The sequence below is a fragment of the Saimiri boliviensis genome, chromosome 13 (genome assembly GCF_048565385.1).
Source record: "Saimiri boliviensis isolate mSaiBol1 chromosome 13, mSaiBol1.pri, whole genome shotgun sequence".
Classification (NCBI taxonomy): domain Eukaryota; kingdom Metazoa; phylum Chordata; class Mammalia; order Primates; family Cebidae; genus Saimiri; species Saimiri boliviensis.
Window position 1 is genome coordinate 112,401,358 of NC_133461.1, and position 26,130 is coordinate 112,427,487.

Consider the following 26,130-nt stretch of genomic DNA (forward strand, 5'->3'; position numbering starts at 1 on the left):
TCTGTCCCTGAATAAGTACTGCCCTCAGGAATTCTGCACCTCAAAGAGTACTGTCCTCAGAGAGGAACTCTGCAGCTGAATGAGTACTGTCTTCAGAGAGGAACTCTGCCCCTGAATAAGTACTGTCCTCAGAGAGGAACTCTGCAGAAAAAAGGTCAAGTAGACACCAAGAGCCGAGCACAGTGGGGTTTAAATACGTAAACGTGGAAGGCCTCTAAGTTAGGGCAGTCTCCATACAAAGGGAATTAAAGATCTTATCAGGTGTACATTTTCAAATCACTCATTCACACATTCAGCCAGCAGTTATTGAGCCCAGTATGGCATATACATGGCAGAGGTTAATTTAAGCTCATCTGGCTCATCACCACAGGGGCCTTGGGCGTGGTTCTGACATGAAATGTGTAAAAGATAAACGATGTCTGTGACTGGGTTTGTGGACTGTTTGGGGACAGGATGAGGGATTCGTGCCTTTATAAAGGGATCCCAGGGAGCTTCCCCACCCTTTTCCGCCCTGTGAGGATACAGGGAAAACCCACTGCCCATGAACACGCTGTACACCCCAATCTCAGACTTCCAGCCCCCATAACCGTGAGAGAGAAACCTCTGGCATTCATAACCACCCAGGCTATGCAGCTTCCTTACAACAGTCTGAGTAGAGTGAGACAGGGACCTGGCAGGGGACGGCAGCGGCCTCAAGCATAGTGAGGGCAGTGTTTCCGAACAGTTGCAAGAACCCTTCAGTGATGATAGGCTATCTCGATACTGCTGTTAAGAATCTTACATGAATGTGCTGTTGTCTGCATGCACCATGGAAGGAAACTGTAAACACAGGCCAGTTAAGTCAGTGAAGATGAAGATGTACTTTTGATCCCATCTCTCTGTGCACAGCCCTGAAGTCATGAAAACCTCATGCTAGAGGTCCCTCGGGTCATGGACTCTGGCTTGGGGACTTGGTTCCAGAGCCAGCAACCAGCGGGGAGAGTGTCTGCAGTGGGCTCACCACAGTGTCCTGCTGCACATTCACAGAGGACTCTGTCCCAGGAACCCCCAGTCTGCGGGCCTTCGGCCGAGGGGCCTCCATGCCCCTGCACTGCTGGCAGACTGTCGGATGAGCCAAAGCCTGAGCCCTGTGACTGCTGGTGTCCTGACCCTCCTCCACCCTGCACCCTGGCCTTTCCACTGCTTCTCTGTGGTGACAGATGCTGGCTTTCCAAGCTCTGGGTTCACCTTTCTAGACAGGGATTTTGAGCCATTTGCCCTCTGGACACCTTCACTCCTGACACACCAGCCTAAGTAGTGACCTGTCCAGCAGTGCCGGCCCCAGCCTGTCAGCAGGGACTGTGTCTCCAACACCAGACTGTTTACTAACAGCACTGACACTGAGACAGCGGACTTAATTTTAATGAACCTTCTCAACACAGCTACGAGAACTGAAGTTTCTGACCTGGCTTCAGGTAGGAGACAGAGCCCACGCCATCCCCACACCCGTCCCTCCAGCTGCACCCCTGCTTCAGGTAGGAGACAGAGCCCACTCCATCCACACAACATCCCTCCAGCTGCACCCTTGCTTCAGGTAGGAGACAGAGCCCACTCCATCCATACAACATCCCTCCAGCTGCACCCCTGCTTCAGGTAGGAGACAGAGCCCACTCCATCCATACAACATCCCTCCAGCTGCACCCCTGCTTCAGGTAGGAGACAGAGCCCACTCCATCTACACACACACGTTCCTCCAGCTGCACCCCTGCTTCAGGTAGGAGACAGAGCCCACTCCATCCACACAACGTCCCTCCAGCTGCACCCCTGCTCCAGGTAGGAGACAGAGCCCACTCCATCCCCACACCCGTCCCTCCAGCTGCACCCCTGCTTCAGGTAGGAGACAGAGCCCACTCCATCCATACAATATCCCTCCAGCTGCACCCCTGCTTCAGGTAGGAGACAGAGCCCACTCCATCTACACACACACGTTCCTCCAGCTGCACCCCTGCTCCAGGTAGGAGACAGAGCCACAGGACAGATGCAGACCATTGTCAACTATGAGAGTCCTGGACCATGAATCGGGAACCCATGGCTCTAGTTTCATTCCTATTATGGCTAAATGGTCTAGACAAGTTCACTTGTTCAATGACAGCCTCATCTTCAAATCTCATTACCTAGGAGATCATTCCAGGATTCACGGTGTTATTCCAGTCTAAGTATGTAGACAGGAGGATTTTATCAGAGGACACAAATAACTCGTAAACGGTGGTTTTGAAGGAACAAGCAGGCTCCACAGTCGGGGAAAATTTCTGTGAACACATCTTTTCTTGCCCGAGGAGTTCGGGCTCACACATGCCATGCCCGACACGGAGACGCACCGTTTATCTGCGTCACACTCGCCTTCTGCAAACTGGGGAGTGTGTGATTCATCTGCCATGTCTGTTCTGGAGAGAGGCATCAAGTATTTCACCTTCAGAAACCCCTACAGAGAGCTGGCCCCACTCCTTTACAGTACAGACCAGGGGCTACTGCTGTAACTCCTACACCCGACCCTTACCCAGGCCACCCGGGGCTTCTCCCTCCGTGCAGCCAGGAGGGCTTGGGTCTCCCTCGTCCACGCAGAGACCGCGCTCTGCCACGGCTTCTCCCACCGCTGCGCACGGCCATCGTTCATCCACTCCTCCTGCAGGCTTAGCACCCAGGGATAAAGTCGCTAAGTCTTTGGCTGTAGTTCAAAGAAATCAAGGACAATGAAAATCACAAAGATTAGTTTCACCCTTCAGGTATCTGGGTGGCGTTTCTTCATTTCCTGTGAAACGCAAGACTAGACACGGAGGAGAGGCCACGTGAGACTTCCACCTGTGCCTGTTTTTAGCATCCGAAATCTTCGTGCAGTGCTGAGGCCCACAACAGGGTCCCGTGCCCCAGTCCCGAACTCAGGCCTCTGAACCGCAGACACAGGGATGGGGTATTGGGATGCGCAACCTGCCTTCAGTTTGGAACACAGAGCTTTGGTGATGGCTTCTTGGGGCTTCATGGAAACCATCGTGGTTGGCAGTTTCTGAGAAGTTCTAACGGGCTCCATGACAACCAGAGCCACCTCCTGGGCATTTGGGAAGATGTTCACATTCCCTGGGCAGCTCAGACCCACTCCCGCAGTATGCAGTCATTGTTGGGTTTCCGGAATGTGACCTCTGCCATGCTGCAGGGCTGGAGACGTGCGTTCTGCAGCAGGGCTGACAGTGAGGACTGTGGGGCGGCACACCTGGGCTTCCCAGGGTGGACTCCGACCCCGCGCACAGTGTCCATCCGCCCGGCCAGTTCCGGCTCCTCATCATCAGGATCAACCTTGGCTTACTACAAGGATTTCTGTCACATTCCTGGAAGAGAAATGTGTTGCCCATGGGTCAGTGTCTGAAGGATGTCACCGTTTACACTGGGCCCGGTTTCAGAGAAGACCTCATTCATTCATTCTTGAGTCATTCATTCATGTACTTCACCAGTATGTAGTGAAACCTCCTAGGAATAATGCCCTCCAAAAACGTCCACATCCTGGTCCCCAGGGCCTGTGACCATGGTACTTGATGTGGCAAAAGGGACTCTGCAGATGTGAGTAAATTTGGGATTTTGAGGTAGGGAGGTGATCCGGGATCATCCAAGTGGTCCAACTTGATCCCCAGGGTCCATACATGAGGAAGGCAGGGGCTTGGAGTCAGAGGAGGTGTGGACGATGGAGGCCTTGGTGGGAGCTATGCGTCTGGAACCAGGCACGGCAGGGACTCCAGACACTTGAGCAGGTGAGGAGCAGAGTCCCCAGGAGGCTCCAGAAGGACGCGGCGTTTGATTCTGCTCTACTGAACCCAATTTAGACTTCTGACCCCTGCGAGCGTGAGGCGGCGCCAGACACGGGTGAGGTCGGCGGATTGTGTGTGTGTGTGTGTGAGAGCACGTGAGGTGGCACCAGCGGGTTCTCTGTGTGTGAGTGTGAGGCAGTGCCTGATACAGGTGAGGGCCAGCGGGTTCTGTGTGTGTGTGTGTGTGTGTGTGAGAGGCGGCACCAGCAGGTTGTGTGTGTAAGTGTGAGACGGCGCCCGACAGGTGAGGGCCAGCGAGCTCTCTGTGCTGCTGTAGACCACAGGGTTTGTGACCATTTTACAGCCAAAATTATGAGCCAGACACACCTGCTTCCTGGGGTTCCTCAGTGCAGCCCGGTCTCTGCGGGACCCACAGGGGTCTCCGCTGTTCTGAATTTGTGCAGGGCTCATGGACGCAGGAGCCTGGGCTTACTCTGGGTGGGGGTGGCACAGGACCCCTGCTGCTCCACAGAGAGTGGCCTTCCAGGACTCTGCCCCTGGGGCCAGAACCCAAGGGCACCCCGTTCCCCCCGCGCTGAGCTGAGCACCGACGAACCCCCGCCCGCCGTCCCCTCCCCCTGGCTCCCAGCTCTCCAGTGCTCCTTCCGGAAGCTTCTCCCCACAACGCCGCTGCTGCGGGCTCGGGCTCTTACCCTTCGGCGTCCTCCGGTTTGGGGGTGGCTCTGTGGCTCCGTCCTCTGCACCGCCCCCCCAGCCTAGACCTCCTGGCTTCTTCCCGACAGCCGGGCTGGCGACGCTGGGGGGCCTTCCGCTCAACACGTGGGCGTCGGAGCCGCGCCCTGCTGGCTGCAGCTGCCGAGGGCATCAGCGGCTGAGCGGCGGCAGCTGCCGAGGGCGGTCGGGCTCCCCACCCGCGCCACGGGCTCCCTCCAGCAGCCGGGCCACACCTGCGCGCCCGGTCCCTTCTCACCTGTGCTGCGGGGGCCGCCGTCTCCTCCGGGCTCTTGTGCAGCACGGCAGGGTCACGGTCTTCATGATGACGTGACTCCGGCCCGTGCGAGTTCTCCCGCTCTGCCAGAACACAGCGATGTCGATTCTCTCCGGGCGTGGAGCCGGCGAGTTCCAGACCAAGGTGCCAGCAAAACCGGAGCCTCCTGAGGCCTCTCCTGGGCGTGCGGGCACCGTCTTCGCCCCGTGTCCTCACGGGCTCGTCCTCTGTGCCCGTCTGTGTCGTCCTCACCTCTTCTTAGAAGGACACTGGTCAGACAGGATCTGGGCCCCCGGTGACCTCCTTCTACCTCGGTCACCGCTTCGAAGGGCCTATCTGCAAATGCAGGCACATTCTCAGGTCCTGGGATTAGGGTTCAGTACCAAGTCCGGGGAACACAGTCCAGCCACAGCCCCTCTCCTGCGGAGCGTCCTCCAGTCACCTCCCAATCCCCCAAGCGCAGGTACTTCAGGTGCAGCCTGGACGTCCTCCTGACCTCATGTCCCGCGTCTGTCCTGCCTTTCAGCCGCTCCCTCCAGGCTGGGCGCTCTGTCTGTGAATCCCGGGGCCGAGATGACCACTCAGGGTGCTCAGGCTGAGGGCTGAGGTTTTCAGAACGTTTGTTATGACTTCAGTATTTGCCAAAACCTACTGAGAGCTGAGGGTTGAGGTTTACGGAACATTTGCACCTCCCTCTATCCGGCTTTGTTCTGCTCAGTCCTGAAGTCTCAGCCCATCTCTTCCTGCAGGTGAAGGCGTCCAGACGCTGCACGCTGCTGCTATGCTGGCTTTCCCCTGGGATTCCAAATCGGTCTGCACACATTTCACCGTCCCCAGAGGGCGTGCCACGGCTGACGAACAGCTGTTTCCAGACTTCAGGCCCTTGGGGCCAGACTTCAGTGCTTCTGTGTTCAGAGAGCACCTGGCGCAGTGGCTGGCACACAGCAAACACTTAATAAATGCTCACGACAGAAATGTAATGTGATCTTTTATTCAGAATCTTCAATTAGCCTATAGATGATTGTTCTTTATTCATTTCTTATGTTTCTAAAACAGAAAGGGATCACCTGTGACTTTTTTCATTCATGTCCTCTGCTCTTCTGTTTACTGAAATGCGGCTTTTCATCACCTTGTGGGATGTTCACGTGGTCCTGGCAGTGCAAGCTGTAGACTGGTGGAAAGCTATGACCTGAGGCTACAAGTCAGAGCGCCCCAAGCAAGCCTGTCCGTGCAGGAGCCTGGCCTACCTGTGGGGCCCTACAGGTCACATGCCCTGAGCAAGCCTGTCTGTGCTGGAGCCTGGCCTACCTGTGGGGCCCTACAGGTCACATGCCCTCAGCAACGATGTCCAAGCCAGAGCCTGGCCTACCTGTGGGCCCTACAGGTCACATGCCCTGAGCAAGCCTGTCTGTGCTGGAGCCTGGCCTACCTGTGGGGCCCTACAGGTCACATGCCCTGAGCAATGACGTCCGTGCTGGAGCCTGGCCTACCTGTGGGGCCCCACTGGTCACATGCCCTCAGCAACGATGTCCGTGCCAGATCCTGGCTTACCTGTGGGGCCCCACAGGTCACATGCCCCGAGCAAGCCTGTCCGTGCCGGAGCCTGGCCTACCTGTGGGGCCCTGGTGTTTGACTGACAGACCCATGGAAAAGGCGTGTTTGGGGGAATCTTCTGGTTTTCAGATTTTGTGGCTTTTACAGAGCGTGCAGCTGCTCCATCTTCCAGTAAAGAGCTAAACGCCCTTCCCAAAGCCTTTCCCCATAGAGCGCATCTTATGTGAACTCCGCAGGGAGGCTGGCTGCAGGGCCTCCTTGCCAGCCATCTGAGAAGGGAGGAGAGGAGGGCAAGGGCCCTGTCAGAGGCACATGGGCCTGGAAAGGCTGCACTGCACACACCTGGTCCCCGAGCAGCACGTCTGCTGAGACATCCTGAGCCAGCTGGTGGCCAGACGGGCTCTCCCACCTGGGGCGCTGCACGCTCAGCAGCCAGCGGCCGGGTGTGCCAAGCGGTGTCTGTGTGGCCCGACACGCCTGCGTATGCCCTGTGGTATTTTATGATTTCAAATAATCCTTATTGGCCAAAACATTTTGTGAATAGCCCAGCTGACATCCATTTTCAGTGTCTTTTCTTTTAAATTTTCTACTTTTTCAAATTAAAGTTTTAACGTAGGTTCATCATCTCGTCATGCAAAGTTGCATCTCAGTCACACAGTAACTCGACCATACCAGGCCCCGGACCAGAAGGTTGTGGCCACACGCTCAGTCCATGAGGAAGCTCCCCCAGTCTCATACACCTGAAAATATGTTCTTCCTGAAAAGGTAAAATGAAGTAAAACACTGTCTTTTATTGTAGAAGGTGAAAATTGGAAGGATTAAATACGTAGTCATATTTGTGCAAACAGAGGAAGGTCGGCAAAGAAGTAAAATTTTAAAACAGCAACAAAAAACATAGTATTGAAAAATAGTTATCCTACTCTAATATAGAGATAATTTTTCTCCTATACATGGGCAAGGATCTATCTTGGAAATGGAATTACTACGCACCCTTGGGAGACAAATTGCTGTAGAAATATAAATAAAAAAACTGTCTGTGGCTGTTTCCTCTGCTGTGCTCTCTAGATTTTCCCTTTGTCTTAATGACTTCTAGAATCAGTTGTATACTATGTTGAGAAAATTTCTGACCCAGAGAAAAATCATTATAACCTAATTTTATATTATTTTCCTTCACAATATCAATAATATTCCCTCTCTGGGAAAACTGGATGAGAGGCGTATTTGGGCAAGTAAAGCAATCCGATAAATCATTTCACAGATGAGAAAGAAGCCATGTGTGAAATGAAAGTTAGATGTTTTCAAAACCACTTCATTTAAGGAGAAGACACTAATCAATATGCAGCATTTTCCAAAATGAGAGAAACAGGGGGATGAGGGAACGCTGATGCATGTGGGGATGTTTATCCTGTTCTTATTTGAGTTGGCCGGCAAGTAGATTAAAAGGCTCTATTCAGCTGAATCAGCAGCTGCCTTTAAAGGTTGAGTGAAAAAGCAGGTGAACTCGGTATCCCCAAACCAACAAGCACCCTCCGGGAACATCATCCTGTCCGTGTTTAAAACAGACGGTCTTTATCGAGTCTATTCTTGATGGGCATTTGCGTTGGTCAAGTCTTTGCTAAATACCTAATGCAGGTGATGAGGGGTGGATGCAGGAAATCGCCAGGCATGGCATGTGTGTACTTATGTAAACAATCTTGCAAGATCTGCACATGTACCCAGAACTTAAAATGCAAAAATTAAAAAAAACAACAGATGGTCTAATACGTATTTTTAAATTCTCAGTACATCTTTCATGCATATATTCAGTATTTAATTTATTATGTGAATATTATACATTTGTATTTATACAAGGTGAAGTAATCTAATAATAACACCAACTTTTATCTTTTGAGCCTGCATAAAGTAACATGTATAAATAAATCTTACTCTTCAAAGTACTCACTTTGGAATGTTTTCAAAAATAACTCTTTGGAATTATTTTCATGAGCTAGTTTTAGAAAGAAACTCATAAACGAAAATCAATCTGTCAAAATAACCTCTCTCCCTATACACACAGGCACACATATACATGTATCAGTGAAGGATAGCTATTGAACGTGTTAGTATATTAATTTCCAAGTATTTATATATAAAAGTAAGAAGTATTTAAGTAGAAAAATTTGAAATCCACTTGACTTACTGACAGGAAGCTTTGGATCAAAGTTGAAAGTTAGCTGTCACAATTATCTAGGCACTTATGTCCTGTACGTTTTGATAGTTTTCCTACATAATTTTGTTTTCCCAGACAGGGATTTTTCATTTCTTTATAACCTTATTGAATAGACTATATTGTATGTCATCTACATTTTATTTAGTAAATGAAGATTTAAATATTTAATATACAATACTTAGGGTAAAATGCGAAACAGGAGAGGCTGATGAGTAATCTGTACGTGTATTTCCTCACAGGGTACCTTGTCACCCTACAGTGCTACATAGCTCCCTCAGTGCTTTTCATGTCTTTATTCATGGGATTCTCAGACTCTCCCATAACTCGGACAGTCCCCTGCATCACTTAGAGGAAATTCTGACTCAAAACTAGGCAAAGATCCAGTAGAAACTCTGAATAGAATCTTTTTTTCTGTGTGATTTATTTGGTATGTGCATTTTTGGAGTACAACATATACATGGTAAAAATTCCATCCATATAAATTAAAATTTTAGTCTGAACTCAGAACTGTTTCTTATCTCTGTAAAATCTGTTTTATTTTTATTCTCACTATAAAGACAGTCCTGAAAACAGTAAAGTCCTTTTCTCTGAGGTAATCATTGTTTCAAAGCATTTCTGAAGACCATGCAAGTGCTTAATCGTTTACTTGCTCCTAAGAGACAGTAAACAAATCCTGGCCAAGACGTGAGTAATGATCTCTTGGAGTGTTGTTTTTCAATGCAGTAACTGTAAATCTCATCACTTCCCTGATTCTAATTTTTTCTATGTTCACATCAGGACAGAGCATGTGAGAACTAGCCCACGCTTCACCGCGGGGCAGGGGTGAGTAGAGCAGGCCACACCAGAGGACCACAGGAGGCCACACCCGCCACCCACGAGCCGCCCACCCGCTGCCTGCGCCTCGGGGCTGTGTTGTCAGGCCCATGGGTTTCCCTCGGGCAGGTCCTGGCGCCGCCCTCCCTCGCACACCAAGCCCTGCTGGTGAAGCCAGAGAGCTGGGATCTGCTGCCTTTCTCCCCAAGCCCATGGCTCGGCGTGGAAGAAAGCTCCGCCACATAAAAAGCACACCGAGAACCCACAGCTTTCTTTGAAAAATAACCTTTAAGCTTGTGTGACTAAATTATCCATGGCTACAACTTCTTCTAAATACCGCGGAAGCCGAGAGTCAGCAAAGAGAACAAGCCCAGGGGCTTACAGCGGGGACGGGAGGGGATGGAACGCCGCGTGAATTCACGTCCTCCTCCTCCATCCACAGACGCTGCTACACAATATTCTCCACAAAGCACAGGGATGGTACTGATTGTATACTGTGGTGTGACTCTGCAATCTGTAATTCTGCGAAGTGCAATCTCCTGGAATTCTTGTTCACTTCAGCCCTGAAACAAACCAAGACCTATTCACGGGTCTCACAGTCCTGCCTGAACTTCTCTTTGCTTCTCTCCTATTGTGTCTGCTGTTGCTAATGTGACTTATCATGAACGTAACTGTGTTCTATTTCCCCGCAGAGCTGTCCTTTAAATTCCTGAGTGCTGCAGCACTCTAGACCCTCTGGTAGTCAGACCACCTCGCTCCCTATCACTGCGTTATTCTATAGCTCCTCTCCTTAGCTGCTGTGTGCCGCGAGGCGAGCTTTTATTGCTTGCTGTGTTTTATGGGTTTCTCCAGGCCATGTACATTCATCATGTTATAGAAATAATAACATATTAGGCAGAAAATATTAGGCAGTGATACTTAGGTTGGATGGTAAATTTTCAAAGGGGTGGGTATGGTTTTGCATGAGAACTATAGGCCATTGCGACATCTTCAGAGGTCTAAAATGATTAGTGCATCTGTGCTAATGATGGACCTGCTCAGTGGCAGCGAGTCATGTTTGCAGATCTGCTTACTGAGCAAGAGACCGGCCGGACGTCGCTACGGGAAGCCTGGCAGTGACGGCCGCTCATCAGCCAAAATCTCCGTGCGACCCATTAAACTTTGTAATTTAAAACTTGATCACCTTCAAAATGTTAGCCCTTCTATTTTTTTTCTAATCTATAAAACTTTCTAAAAGTTATACTTGATCATTTTCAGGAAGCTTGATAATTAGTATATTTCACTCTAAGAAAAAGAAAGGTTATTTCTAAGAGATAAAGCACGCTTGCAAATGCAACGGTGTGACAAATGCAATCAGGAAACGTTACTTATGTCAGGAGAGCACACTGTACCTGTGGTGCTGCGGGCACCTGCTCCTTCTGGGATAAAGGGAGGTGCACCTGCAGAGTCCCTGCGGGAGGCTCAAAGTGGCATTCTCTTACCTGCTGTTGACCTGATGGTGGAGGTGATGTCGGAGGGTGTCATCATGGGGATACATTCGTCATCTTGGGAGTATCCAGCTTGAATGGCTCGAAGGTAGCTGTGACTCCTTGTTCGGAAACATCCCGGGAGGTCAAGGGCGTCCATGGCCTGAGATTCGACTTCGCTGAAGACGGACTCGCATACGGATTCAAACTGTCCATTGACCTCCGCCTCGCTCACCTGCAATCATCAACAGCACACATGATGCCCCGGCCCTCCAGGGTCACTATTGCCGCGTTAGAGAGAGCCGGGAGGGCACACTCACTGCAGGGCACCCCTTCATGGCCTCATATTTCAGCAGAGCTAACTTGAAATCAGCGTTGACATTGGCTGAGCTTGGGAAACGAATCATTGGCTCATCCCTTACGAAACACTGAGGCAAACAGCCAATTCCAAGTGTTGATGAAGTTCTGGGGACCCACCAGGCGAACCTTCAAGGTATGGCTGACAGTTATTACAACGTTTAAGAGAGGCAGAACTTGTAAAAGATTAGCAAAGTAGCTGGTACAAGTAAGTGTTCAGAATCGATTTCTCCTTTCTCTCTCCCCACATGACGGTCTCACCTTTCAGGCTACTTATGGCACGATGGCTCCAGGTGCTGAGGCCGTGTCAGGGAAAGCACATTAAGTGCATAGACTCCTCAGTTCTTTTTCAGACCCTGGGGCCCTAAATGTTTCAACTGCATTTGAAGAAAACTCATCATGGCTTGAGTGGTGGGGATCTCAGTGGATGTGCCCACGCTGGTGTGGCTACTGGGTGAGTCACCGCCGTGGCTTAGGGTGGTAGACCAGGAGGCAATGTGTGGCCCCTGGGTCTCCTGGTGGCCGTTCTGGTGCATTCCCATGAGCCAAATCTGGATATTTTGGTTTTGTTTGTTTGTTTGTTTTGAGAGGGGGTCTTGCCTTGTTGCCCAGGCTGGAGTGCAGGGGTGTGATCTCAGCTCACTGCTACCTCCATCTCCCAGGTTCAGGCAATTCTCCTGCCTCAGCCTCCTGAGTAGCTGGGATTACAGGAGCCCATAATTAGCCACCATGCCTGGCTAATAACCATGTATTTTTCGTAGAGATAGGGTTTTGCCATATTGGCAAGGCTGGTCTTGAACTTGGGCCTCAGGTGATCCACCCGCCTCGGCCTCCTTCGGGAGTGCTGGGATTTTAGGCATGAGCCACTGCGCCTGGCCCAAATGGGGAGGTTTTAAATGGAAACTCAACAAAGTAGAATATTGGACTGAAACAGTGTTGCAGAGACCAGGTGGAAGGAATTAGGATTTTCAGAATGGAAAGCTGAACACGGGCTGATTACACAGGCCTCAGAGACAGAGGCCATGGCACAGCACAGAGGGAAACCAGGTGACTGGGACCGTGACCAGTGACCCCTCTCTTTCAGTTCTCATCATGGCCTTTGGGTCTCCCCCAGGGCACATCTCACACATGTCAACATGCATGTGCAATTGGGATGCTTGTTCGTGACACCTACGAACGAGGGCCAGGCTCTCCGGAAGCATCGGGGCTTGGGGAAGGGGCAGGAGCAGCCCCACGGTGCAGACACGGCCTCCTTCCACCTGTGGGTCATCTCCTCGTCCCACCCCTCCTGCTGCAGAGACCTTGGCTGGAAACCCAGGAGTCCGCCTGGACCTCCGGCAGGTCCCAGGCATCTGGATTCACCCTTCAAGCCCACCTGCTGCTCTCGGGCCTCAGTTTCTCCTTTGTGCTTTGGCCTTCTTCTGTCCCTGTCCTCCGCCCTGCCACATCCTCACAGCTGCCCTTGACTGTGTATGTCTGTCTTAGCCTAGCACCATTTCAGTTTGATGTTTTCACCAGCACAAGGTTGGGGCTGAGCACAGATTCCTCAGCACGGCCCTCCGGGGTCCAGCCACTGCTCCCCACCAGACGGATTCTGCACCCCTTTCCTGAACTGTAGCCACACGCTCAAGTTGCAGAAAGTTATGCCACCCCCCAAACCACCCTCCATCTCTTTTGCTTCTGAGGATAAACCAGCTGACCCCTTTTCTCTGCCATAATCTCTCCCGACTTCCGTCCCCTTTGCTCTCCACAGCTGCAGACCTCAGCTGGGTGGTCACTTTCTCCAGGGTGGTCCCCCATATGCAGCTGGGGAGACGCTGGGGTTCTGCCATGCTGGACACATTCACATCAGGGACCTAGCTGTAAGCTGTCAGCAAACGCTCACTTCTCTGTCTTTGCTCAGTTTTCCTTCAAAACCAGATGCTATTTTGCTCCCTCCCTCCCTCTTGTCTCTGTCTCTGTGTGCCGTTCCCTCCCTCCTCCCCTCCCTCCTTCCCTCCCTCCTCCCCTCCCTCCTCCCCTCCCTCCTCCCCTCCCTCCTCCCCTCCCTCCTTCCCTCCCTCCTTCCCTCCCTTCCTTTCCCCCTCTCCCTTTCTCCCTTCACCACTCCCATTCAGATTCTCTCTCTTCTTGGTTCTCCAAGGGATGTGTGAAAGCCCAAAGCACCAACAGCTTCCTGAAACCCCTGGATTATGCTGGCAGATACATTTTAAAAATACACTGATTTAACACCAGATTAGTCTTTTCCTCTAGTTGTCAGCAGAGTAAAAGGCAAGGTCAAAGAATCAGGTTCTCTGTCTCGCAGGCACGCCGCTGCCGTCTCCAAGTTCAGACCCGTGGACCTCTCTGGTTTTGCCCTGAGGTTACCTATGTGCTGGAAGGACAGCCCCTCTGCTCAAAAAGTCTGAGTGAGCCTAACTCAGCACCAGCCCTGGAGAGACAGAGGGTGAGCAAAGGGCAGTGGAACCTGAAGCCACCTGCAGGGGGACACACCAACGCTGGGCTGGAGAAAGAGTTGGCACAACGCTGGTGGGATGGCCTTTTCTGGAAAGGTCTGAGGATTCCTGACGCAGGACAGAGACAGACAAACTCAGGCAGGCACAACCAGGACACAGCTAGTGAGGTGGCCTCAGGAACCCAGCAAAGTGCTTGGAAACACGCAGACTGGCTTGGAAATAGGACGTTTTTCTGGACCATGAATTTCTTCCAATCTAAGTTTTCACTGAAGTAGAATTTTACAGTAAAGCCTTAGATTGTGTCATTCATGTCAAAGATCTATTGTAGATAGCGTGAGGTCAGCATCTGTGTAAGGCCTGTGTACGCCTCAGTGGACACCCTTCTGCAAGCCCCACCCTGCTGCCCTCACTCCTGAAGAAGAGAACCCATTAACCTGGTGTGTGCATTTCAAAAACAGAAGCCGACATCTCAGCAGGACCCTCGGCTTTGCTTCCAGCTACAAAGGCTTGTCAATGAGGTTCTAGACATGAAGGGGACTCCTCCTCCCTCAAACAAATGAACAGTGAGGAGCATCTGAAGTTGGTCCAGCGGGGAATTAAAATGATCGTTCACTCAGACCTCCCAAAACTCTCGGGACACACAGACTTCCTGCCGAGACTCTGGAGGTGGTGGTGGCGGGGGGCGGACACCTGAACATCCTGGTTGAGACACTCGTGACACCCAGACCTCCCGCTGAGACACTCAGGACACCCAGACCTCCCGCTGAGACTCTAGGGACACCCAGGCCTCCCGCTGAGACACTCAGGACACCCAGACCTCCCGCTGAGACACTAAGGACACCCAGACCTCCCACTGAGACTCTAGGGACACCCAGACCTCCCGCTGAGACTTTAGGGACACCCAGACCTCCCGCTGAGACACTCAGGACACCCAGACCTCCCGCTGAGACTCTAGGGACACCCAGACCTCCCGCTGAGACTCTCATGACACCCAGACCTCCTGCCGAGATTCTCGGGACACCTGGACCTCCCACTAGACTCTCTGGAGGTTGGGGGGACAGACACTCAGACCTCCTGGCTGAGACACTCAGGACACCCGGACCTCCCGCCGAGCCTCTGGGGGATACATGGACCTCCCGCCGAGACTGGGGGACACACGGACCTCCCGCCGAGACTCTGGGGGGCACCTGGACCCCCTCTCATGAGTTCATGAGCTGCAGGAAGCCCAAGCAGAGCCCAGCTACTGAGGTTGCAGTCAGGAAATGGCATAGACATCAGCATCTCTCACAAGACTTCGGTTCGATTTTAAATTCCTTTTTTGTGCTTAGAAAAAAATTGAGTGTTAAAGATAAAGTGCAAACTTTTAACAAACTTTGGTTTGTCATCAAATTCACGTCTCTCCCGAGTCCGAAGTGTTAGTGATTCCACACGTCCCACCCTGGTCCACGGCAACTGCCCCCTCCTTCCTAAATTGTTGGATTTCGTGGCCTACGGCTGGACAATCGTAGAAGTGTGTTTCTGGGTGTGATATAGTCCCATCTACCACCAGCGTTCAGGATTATTTTAAATAACAGTATATATATATCTTTAAATAATTCAATACTGAGTTCAGTTTAAAGTCATGCCACGGAACTCTGCCATGCGAATGACTTAGAATTCTAAATTTCAAAGTCATTAAATAAACCCCCAACCCCCAACATGTCTGCTTAACCATTGTTTCCAATGATGAATCCTTTCAGACAGAAAAAGATGCGAGAAAATGTTATTTTTACCGACTTATTTTTGTAGATACCATCTTGGGTTCATCGAAAGCAGGATGACGAGAGAATGAGTATATTTAGCTTACATTTACCCCCAAAATGACAAGCCACAGAGAGCCTCTTACGGGTTCCTAAGAGCATTTAAAGAGACGTGAAATCCATTTAACTGAAACCAGTTTGTGGCAAGCATTAGAGATGCATGCCTGTATCTCTGATGAGACAACTTTGCGCTTCTGCTTAGACCTTTTGTTGGGTTATACTATTTAAAAGCTGTATTTTGGTAAACTAGGTTATATCAACTGAAAGGGAAGGTGATAGCTCTAAAAAAAGGAAGTCTACTGTGTCCTCTTCCCTGTGCAGGGAAAAAGTCGGTACAATGTGTCATTGACTTTCAGTTACTGTTTAGTTAATTAGTGTCTCCCAGAATCATCTTGGACTTTATGCTGAAATAGAATGTTTCCTCAGTGATTAAATAATTACAATTATCTGGTTGCTGAGGATCAGTTGTTATTGTTTGTAGGGCGGGGGGGGTGGCTGGCTGGGAGTAGGGCTGGATGACCCACCATTCCTGTTTGCCCAGGACTTGAGTGCAGGGCCGGGGATGGTCTTTCCTTGCCGTTAGAAAAAAGTCAGTGCAGATCCTGCTGAAGATGAGAACTTAACCCCATTTCTGGAAGAAAAGGAGTATCTGAGTAGATAAAAGAGGTGGTATCCTTCCTGAGGTGTGGAATAGAAAAAACCTTAATAGTTCAGTGGACAAAGTTCAGAGTACAACTTTCTGGTGAGAAAATGAATAGCCTATCTCCTAAGGAATGTAAAGTCTGCAGCAGGAGAGACTTGTGCTTATGCATGCGGGGCGTGCTACCCAGAGCTCACAGCACGGTCTGCAGCCAGGAGGCCTGCCCAGAGCCACGCTACTTCTTACTGTTATCACAGTGATAATAAGGGCTATCATTTTTCAGTGCTTACTATATTCTGGACTCTTTACCTAATAACATCCAAAATTCCTTGCATACTTTGTCACCCTCTAACTGCATCACAGGAGGGCGTGGAAAGCCCAGGCTCTTAATCCCTACTCCACACAAAGTCAGAGAAAACGTTAGGTGTACAAACTCAAGGTCAGCTCAAGTACCGTTTTCAAAGGCATTTAAATTAGTAAGCAAGGAGTTTACTTAAAACGATAAAATATCCATTCTTCTTTGCTGTATAATATAGGATGATTAGAATCACTGACACCTGCCCATTTTGTCGCTGTGCATTCTCAGCCCTGTCCACCATGGGTGGGGGAGCAGGGGGACCTCCCTTTCACAGCCCCCACGTCTCAGGGACCTAATTTTCACACCACCCCTGCCATGGTGCCCAGGGACCCTTCTCATGGCCGCTGTGCCTGTCCTGAAATAAGTCCTGTCCTGGAATGAGCCTGACCAGCAGGTGTCTGTGAGTGACACCAGGCGGTCCCCTCGCACGACCTTCTGAGGCGCAATTCTGGGGACACAGCTGAAAGCCACACTGCCAGAGCCTTTCCCGGCCCCTTTATACTGTACAAATATCCTGGGGAGAAGGAAGAAAGCCTGTGCTTTATGAAGGAGAGAGGCCGACATGACCAGCCTTTCTGTCGCTGCTTCCTCCGAAAAAAATCAACAATGCAAAAAGGATATAGAATTGCAAGTGTGGAAGAGCGTTAAGGTCACGAGTGTTTAATCAGCCAGAGCTGATTCCAGGTGGAACCCCCTGCGCCGTGGTCTCGCACGAGCGCTGCTGACCGGGAGGGCAGTGCCAGCCCTGCCTGTGCAGCCAGGGCCTCGCGAGGCCAGCTGGCTCGGGAGACTGGACCCCAGGGAGAAAGGGCGAAGGGACCCCGACCTGGCTCACGCAGCTGGCCTGGCTCAGGGTGCTGACGGCCCTCATGTAGCTCTGGTTCCGGGAGCGGAATTTCGGGGAGTTGTAGTTCGCGGCGGGGTCCAGGCTGTGGCCAACAGGCACGTCGCTGGCAGCTTGCAGGTAGCTCTGGCTACAGGAAAGAAGAAAGGAGAAAAGGCATTCTGTGAGCACCCACCGCAGGCCAGAGATGGGGATGACCGTTCACCCACACCGAGATGCTCCTGTCACAATTCTGGCTGCACGTCTCTGTCTTTTGATGGATAACTTTGCCTTCTGCAAATATTCGGAGATTCACATTTATGAATGTGAATTTCATCAAAAGTAATAGGGGAGGCTATTTACAAAATTGCCTTTGAAACCTGAGATTTTATGGCCAGGTAGTGAAATTAGGATCATTCCATATTAAAAAATTAAAGAAGTGCTCAAAGCTGTGGCAACTCACAAAGCACAATAGCAATCTCAGCTCCTGAACTGAAGCCAAAAGACTGAGGGTCTCACAGAAATGATTAGCTCTCTGGCAACTTTACATATTTTTAAAAAATAACAGAGAAAAATACAAGGCTCACTTTCAGTTTTAACTTATGCCAAGTTGTCCAGGTTATGCAACATCAGCAAAGATAACAGGAGGAGGAAGCTGACTGAAATCCATTTTATTATCACCACGGTTGTTTTCTTCCAAACTCCCTGAAAAAAATCAGTGTTCTCTGGTCTTCCTTCTTGCCATTTTGTGAAATATTAAAAGCATGGAAGAACCTTGCTGATGTTTGGCAACCAAAGATCCAACCTAGCTTCAGTTTCTAATAGTTACCAATTTTCTTCCAATGTAACAGCTGTCCCTTCTGATTAATACCACCGCTTTGCATTTTAACATTCTCAAATTGAGGTTGCCTTCTAGACAGAGAAAACCTAAAAGAAGGATTCCCGTCCTCTGGATCTGGTGTCCACAGTTTCTAACCAGTGCCTGGTGCGCGAATGAAGTGAGTAGCTCAGAGCCATGGCTCGTGACCCCGGTGGTGGTTGCTGGGCGGCCCTCACAGGTGCATCCATGTATTTTGTGAGTCTGTGTCTCAAATACGTATTCTATCAATTATTCTCTGTTTCAAAACAGGGTGTGACACATAAATGTTACCACTGAAGAAAGCTAGTAATTTTTTTAAGACACAGACTCACAATGGCTAACACTTTGGTGTAATGCATGATTACACCAGAGATGCCAGTAAGTGTTTTGCACTGTCCTAACCCATTTAATTTTTACATTAGTCCTATCAACCAGGCCTCCTCCCAACCCTCCTCCTACGAACGTGGCATGAGATGTGCCATAGCACCAGGCCGCGTGCGCAGGCTCAGGCGGGGTGGGGGCAGCGCTCCCTTCTGAGTCCATGCAGCCTGGCTCGGGGTTCATGCTTAAAATCCCAAGGTCACAGCTGCTGAGTCACAGGAACATGGAGCCCAAAAGATCCCATCCTTTGATACCACAGACTTTTTAATAGTTCAAAAACAACAAAGAAAACCCCAGCCTCATTTGCCTTAAGAGGCTTTTAAAACATATTATAATGGCTTAGCATTTTATCATACGGAGTCCCAAAAGGCCAGCTGTCCTCCACAGCCACAGATCAAAACTCAAGAACTGGGACTGGGGTCGGGGGACCCATCAAGACTAGGGGATGCACCCTCTGGCCGCTCTGCCATGTGACACACGGTGAAGCCCCCAGCACAGCCTGCCCCACAGACTCTGCCTGGCTCTCCCCCCGAAAATGCTCCCCGGACGTCCCCGGCCATTCTGAAGCTGACTTTCAGCCCCTGTGATTATCCCTCCAGGTGGTAACTCCCATGGCATCCCAGCTGTCAGAAACGAAAACAAAGTTTGCTATATAGACTTACATAGCTTAGAAAATTTTTTTAAAAAGTGAAAAGTTTTCTAGAACGACACAGAAATGTTTTTGTTCTACTTCTGCCTTTAGGATGGTGCCCCCCTCAGACTGTCACCCACACACAGTGAGAGGGAAAGCCGGTCAGGTGACTCCGCAGTCCCAGGAGACGGCAGCAGGGCTCCTGCTGTTCAGCCTTGTCCTTGCCACTGTGGATGTTCCAGACCTGCTTGCTGAATCCAGCCTGAAAACCTCCTCTGTGACTTAGGTTGTTACGAGAACAAACGTACGTAACTTAGGCAACTCCTGAATGGGCCTCTGGCCTCAGCCATTTAGATCCATCTCAACAGGCTTCCAAGTACACAACGTAAACCGTCTCTTTTGAAAGCAGTAAGGATTCTACGCAGGTTGTGCTAAGGAGATATTTAAGAACATTTTTTTCATACTAAATGTGCTCATTCGAAATACAGAGAGCATCTTTTCATTTCTGTAAGTGGGATCTGACAGAAGCTCCCAAATGTAAGAAGTGCTTCTTTCACTGCGTTAAACGGAAAATGGAACACGCTGACAGCACTAGTGAAGCACACATCTGTGCACACACGCGTGTGTAGTATTCCACCTGCAAAACCCAAGTTCTTAGAACACCTCTCAATACACATTCCAAATAACGTCACAATCAATGACTGGATTTCAGAAAATGGTTTCTTTCCAGATTATTTCCATATTCAGGGTAAAAGTGTCCTTTGGGCTTTCTGTGTCCTTGCAGGAGATCAAGGCATGTTGTTCCCTAACTGCACGTTTTGTGGGGAACCACATTTGCACCTCCCTGTTGGCGCTCACATCTGGGCTGCCTCACAGTTTTGCCAACAAGCCATCTCTGGGGTCCTGACTGCAGCAGCTCAGAAACCCTTGCTTGGCTGCCCTGGTGCTGATGGTGTCCCCGAAGTGTGACTCCCGCTCCAGCTGGAGTCCATGGAGCACTAAGAGGCCACTCACAGTGGCCTCTGAGCAGGGCTTGTCCTTCTCCATGCTGGTGACGGTTCTTCCCTGAGCCTGTGGCAGGTGGTGCTGCAGTGGCTGACCCATGGCCAGCTGAGAGTGAGAGCCAGTGTGCCCAGACGCATGACACTGGCCTGGGTCCTGACAGGGTCACCCCAACCCCATGTGGACAACCTTTTCTGGCTCTCCTCTGCCCTGGTCCCAGTGCAGCTGACCCCAACTGCCAGGACAACCTCCTGGCTCTCAATGCGGCTGGCCCTGACCCCCAGGACAGCCTCCTCTGGTTCTCGTCCACTTGACTCTACCCATTCTTTGCTATAACCAGGGCTGGGCAGGTTTGCAAGGATTGCCACTGAAGGCTTCCCAAACAGAACACGAAGAAGGCATCTCAGTAAGATGGCCCTGCCGCGTAAGTCTGGGTGCTCGGAAGTGTGAGAGAGGCCTTCCGTAAGAGGGTAGGAGTAGCACCCATGTCTACAGGGTGCTGCGGACAAAGGCTGGAACATAGATATTTTTCATGCAAAATACTCAAAGCAAACCTAGAGCGTGCGCCAGCTTGGAGGCGGGGAGTGAGCGCTGTCTGGAGAGCAGAGGATATCGAGGAAAAGCATTCTGGGAGAGAAGTTTGAGGACACAGGCTGGGAAGGTGTGAGGACACCCCGAAGAGCTTGACGTTATGCTACAGGCAAAAGAAAAGCACGGCAAGTTCTTGATCAGGGGCTCGCGGGATGGAAGCTCAGAAGGACCCCTGTGCATGGGGCGCGGAGGATGAGGTGCCGGGGTGCGGGAAGCAGCACCCTGGACACAGACCTGGGAGGCTCCGTGCAGACCTGAGACACTCGACGGCTTGGACTGCAGGGACACTGGGCCCACAGGAGTGAGGACTGGATTAGAGCTGAGATGATTCCACGGTTCCTAGACTTTTCCTAACAAAGGCAGGACCTATGCTAGGGAGAAAACCAGGTTTTGAAGGCTGAACATGAGTTTGCTTTGGACCTGCTGATTACAAGGCACCTCCAAGAAGTTCAGGTGAAATAACTGAGCAAATGTGTCAGTCAGGGCTGTGAACCTCTGAGCAGCTCAGATGGAAAAGTGTGACGACGTCGGGTTGTGAATGTCACACAGCAGAAGGGTGGAGGCCTCTGGGTGAGGCGGGGCCATGAAGGGGGTCCAGGAGGAAAGGAAAGTGTGGGGTGTGTGGGGTGGGGGAGGCTCCTGGGTGCCCGAGAGGCAGGAGGAGCCTGGCTGCGGGCCAGACGCTGAGAAATCAAGTGGAATGAGATGGGGAAAGGCCATTGGATGGAGCAACATGGGGTCATTTTTGAAAAAGACAGTTTCAGTGGATCTGGGTGCAGAAACGAGATTGCAGACCTTAAGGTAAGAACGTGGAAGCATGAGTGGAAATTTTGAACAGGAAAGAGCAGAGAGGACAGGCGAACTGAGAAAGGCTGTGAGTTTTCTTGGATGAGACAACATGAGCATTTATTTTTAGAAGGGGAAAATAAGACACGTGGGGAAGACACTCAAAGAGGCGGGACTGGGATCATTTTTCCTGTCCACAGGAAACACCATGCTGAGGCCAACAGTGCGGGGAGCCGTGAAAGGCGCTTTCCAGGTCGGAAGCAACATGCGTGCGGAAGGAGGTCTGTACCCACAGTGGGGTGTGCGTTTGGTGCCCGGAAGCCCACGTTCAGATCCCGGCTCAGCCACTTGCCAATGGTGTCATTTCAACAAGTCTTAATCTGTCGAAGCTACGTACAGTGAGGACAGTAGTCACAGGACTTGACTCATGGAGTTCTGTGAATATTAAGTGAGAATGCTACACATAGCACGAGTATAATACATAGCAAGCACTTAATGTTAACAAGCACTATGTTTAATTTGTCCTTGGGAGACCTGTATTGGGGGAAATCCCTTGAGTTGTGATTTCAGATTTTGGCATTTGGTAGAGAGGTCTCAGAAAGAACTGGTCTGAACAAAATACTTCAACTGTTTAATTTCTTTTTGAAAAGAACAAGATAAACTCACCAAAAAGAAAATTATTTTTCTTTTCTTTTTTTTTTTGATTTTGAGATGGAGTCTCACTCTGTCGCCAGGGTGGAATGCAGCGACACGATCTCAGCTCACTGCAACCTCCACCGCCCGGGTTCACGTGATTCTCCTGCCTCAGCCTCCTGAGTACCTGGGATTACAGGCGCCCACCACCACACTCAGCTAATTTTTGTATTTTTAGTAGAGACAGGTTTCACCATGTTGGCCAGGATGGTCTTGGTCTCTTGACCTCATGATCCATCTACCTCAACCTCCCAAAGTGCTGGGATTACAGGCATGTGCCACTGTGCCTGGCCTATATTTCTTTCTTATGTAGAAATCATGAAACAGAAAAATAAATACACATTACATTTTTATTAATTGAGACAAAATTGATAGGCAGTGAAAGGCATGGGTCTCACATGCAGGTCTCAGTGGGTTTTGCAGCTCTTTACTTTCTGTGGCCTCCACCCCACACCCTCATGGCATTTGTATTCTCATTCTTCTTAATTTAGGCCATTCTACTGAAATTGAAGTACTATCCCATCTGCTTTGACTTTCACCTCCTGGATGACTAATACTTATTGGACATTTATGTATCTTCTTTTGCAAAGGAACTTTTTGACTTTGATGCCCACTTTTGGGAGGTCAGTTGTTTTTCTAATTTTGTTTTGTGCGAGTTCTTTATATATTCTCCATTCAAGCCCCTCATCAGACAGATATTTCCCTTATTCCATGGCCTGCCTTTCCATTTTCTTAATGGTGTCTTTTAATGAGCAGAATTTAAACATTTTGATGGTTAGAGTCTCTATTCTGTCACACGGATCTATTTTGTCTATTTGAGTAGTTCTTAATCTGGGGCAATTATGCCTCCAAGGGACATCTGGTGGTGTCTGGAGATATTCTAGGTTTGCCACAACTTAAAGGAGGGTGCTACTCAAGTCTACTGGACAGAGGCTAGAGATGCCACCAAAAGACCCTACAGTGCACAGAGAGCCCCCAACAAGAGAGACTCTTCTGGCCCCAAATATCAAGAGTGCTGAGGCTGAGAGACCCTCTTCTGTTCTTACGTGAATATCACACTGTCCCGATTAGATTTAACACAAGTCTTGAAATCAGATAGCCGGAGTCCTCCAACTGAGTTATTTTTCATCACGATTATTTCGGCACTTCTAGGTTCTTCGCTTTTTCACACATTTTGGAATCTTGTGAGTTTCTCTAAAAACTGAGGTTGCTTTGAATCATGTTGATTCTACTGAGACCGCACTGAATCCATAGCTCAGTCTGGGGAGATTTCACATCTTCACATTACTGAGGCTTCCAATGCATCACAGTGTAGCTCTTGATTTATTTAGATGGTCTATAATCACTTAAAGTACCGCGATTCTACAATGCTGTTGAGATGTTTAAAACTAATTGCATTTTCCAATTATTCTTTATGGGTCTACAGAAACACAGTTTATTTCTACCGATTTCATTTGCATCCTGGCCTTGATGAATGGCATTACCTGTTCCGGTATTTGATTGGTAGTTTCCTTAGGTTTTCTATGTGAACAATCATGGGATTTAAGAATAAACCTGGAATGTAAACATGGAAGGAGCCTCTTCCTTTTAAACTTTGTATCTTTTCTCCTCTTCCTTGCCTCTGTGTCTGGCAAGGATGTCCTTTAGAATGTTAAGTAGAGGAGCTGAGAGTCAGCATCCTTCTGCTTATTTCATCTTAGAGAGGGAGTTACATGTTCCATCCTTAATGTTGACATTTTTTCCCCAGGGTTAGAACTGTAGCCTTTGACTTACTCCGTTTACTTCCATCACTTATCATTATGACACGGTTGAAGCCTACCATTTTGCTGCTGTTTTCCATATGGCCTATTCATGTATTTGTTCCTCTGGTTTCTTTTGCTTTCTTTTGGGTTAACCACGTATTTTAAATTTTGAGTTGCAGCTCGTATTGGCTGTAAGGCATAGCATTAGTATTTGAGTGGTTGCTCTAGACGTGTGCTTCTTCCCAGCAAAAGAAACTATTGACAGAGTACACGGAAAACCTACAACATGGGAGAAAATATTTGCAAACTATGCATCCCACAAAGTTCTAATATCCAGCATCTATAAGGAACTTAAACAAATTTGCAAGCAAAAAACAACTCCATTACAAAGTGGGCAAAGGACATGAACAGATACTTCTCAAATGAAGACATATAAGTGGCCAAGAAGCACATGAAAAAATGCTCAGCACCACTTAGTAAATGCGAATCAAAACCCCAGTAAGACAGCATCTCACACTCATCAGAATGGCTATAACTAAAATGTGGAAAAGCAGCAGACACTGTGAGGCTGTGAGGAAAAGGGAACACTCATACACTGCTAGTGTGAGCATAAATTAGTTCAACTGCTGTGGAAAGCAGAGTGGCAAATCCTCAACGAGCTAAAACAGAACACCATTTGCCCCAGCAATCCCATTGTTGTGTATACACCCAAAAGAATATAAATCATTCTACCATGAAGACATATTCATGTTCATTGCAGCGCCAGTCACAATAGCAAAAACATGGAATCAAATAAAATGCCTGTCAATGGTAGACAGATAAAGAAAATGTGCTCTATGTATAGCATGGAATACTATGCAGCCATAAAAAGAATACGATCATGTCCTTTGCAGCAACATAGATGGAACTGGAAGTCATTATCCTTAGCAAACTGACACAAGAACGGATAACCAAATACCTCATGTTCTCCCTTACAAGTGGGAGTTAAATTATAAGAACACATGGACACAGAGAGGGGAACAATACACACTGGGGCCTCCTGAAGGGTAGGAGGAGGGAGAAGATCAGAAAAATTACCTATCAGGTACAATGCTTATTACCTGGATGATCAAATAATCTGTACACCAACCCCTCATGACATGAATTTACCTAAATAACAAATCTGTGCATGTACCCCTGAAACTAAAAGAAAAAAAGATAGTAGCCACATGTGGATACATGTATTTAAGTTAAAAATAGAGTCCTTAGCTCTTATTTATTTGATAAGTCTTTATTTTACTCTCATTTTTTGAAAGATATTTTTGCTGGGTATAGTATTCTGAATCAATAGACATTTTTGATCTCTTTAAAGATATGACTCTATTCTGTCTCCCATTGCTTCTGACAATATGTCAGTCATAATTTTTTAATTATTCCTCTGTGTTTTCTGTTTTACCCCTTCCTCGGTTGCTTTATAGACTTCTGTGTCTCTCTGGTTTTCCACAGTTTAACTATTTTGTGGCTAGGTGTGATTTTTTTTTTCCTATTTATCTACTTAGAGTTCACTGAGCATTTTGGGCTTGTGGGTTTTTTTTAAACCAAATTTGTAAAATATTTGGCCATTTTTTCTTCAAAAACTTTTGCCAAATTCTCTCATTTTTCTCCCCAATTTTCTAATTATATGCGTATCACTTCACTTCTTATTACACGTATTACTGAGGCTCTGTTCTTTTAAAAAATATCCTACCTCTGTTTTCTTCGTATTTGACAATAGCTACCATTTTATTTTCAAATTACTAAGCTTTTTTTCCCTGCTCTTTCAATTCACTCTTAAACTCATCCCATCAATTTTTCATTTCAGATATTGTGGTTTTCTGTTCTTAAAAGTTCAATTTGGGTCTTGCTCATGGCTCTCATTTTTCCATCCATTCAAACATTAAGACCTTCTTTTCCCTGAAGATCTTTAACCTTGTAATAGCCATTGTTACATCATTTATAAGGCCTTACAATGGCTGCTTTAAAGTTCTTTCCAGTGAATTCTAACATCAGGGTCATCTCAGGCTTTGTTTTGAGCATATCAGTTTTTTCCTTGCACGTGGGTTTCATGTTGCTACAACTTCAGTCTCTTTTTGGCATAAAGGACACGATTGGTGGAGCCCCTAGCACCAGCTCCCTCCTCCGATGCATGCTGGGTCTGGTCATGTCCAAT

General features: G+C 48.9%; 1 protein-coding gene across 7 annotated transcripts in view; it reads right to left on the reverse strand.

Moving 5' to 3' along the window:
• DLGAP2 (DLG associated protein 2) overlaps nt 1-26,130 on the reverse strand; it is an 868,686-nt gene that overhangs the window by 60,510 nt on the left and 782,046 nt on the right. For all 7 annotated transcript variants that reach the window (XM_074384215.1, XM_074384216.1, XM_074384214.1 and 4 more), the window contains 2 exons: nt 17,261-17,408; nt 10,840-11,059 (listed from right to left, as the gene is read on the reverse strand). In XM_074384215.1, coding sequence (XP_074240316.1) covers nt 10,840-11,059; nt 17,261-17,408 — 368 coding nt within the window. The remainder of the gene's footprint in view (nt 1-10,839; nt 11,060-17,260; nt 17,409-26,130) is intronic.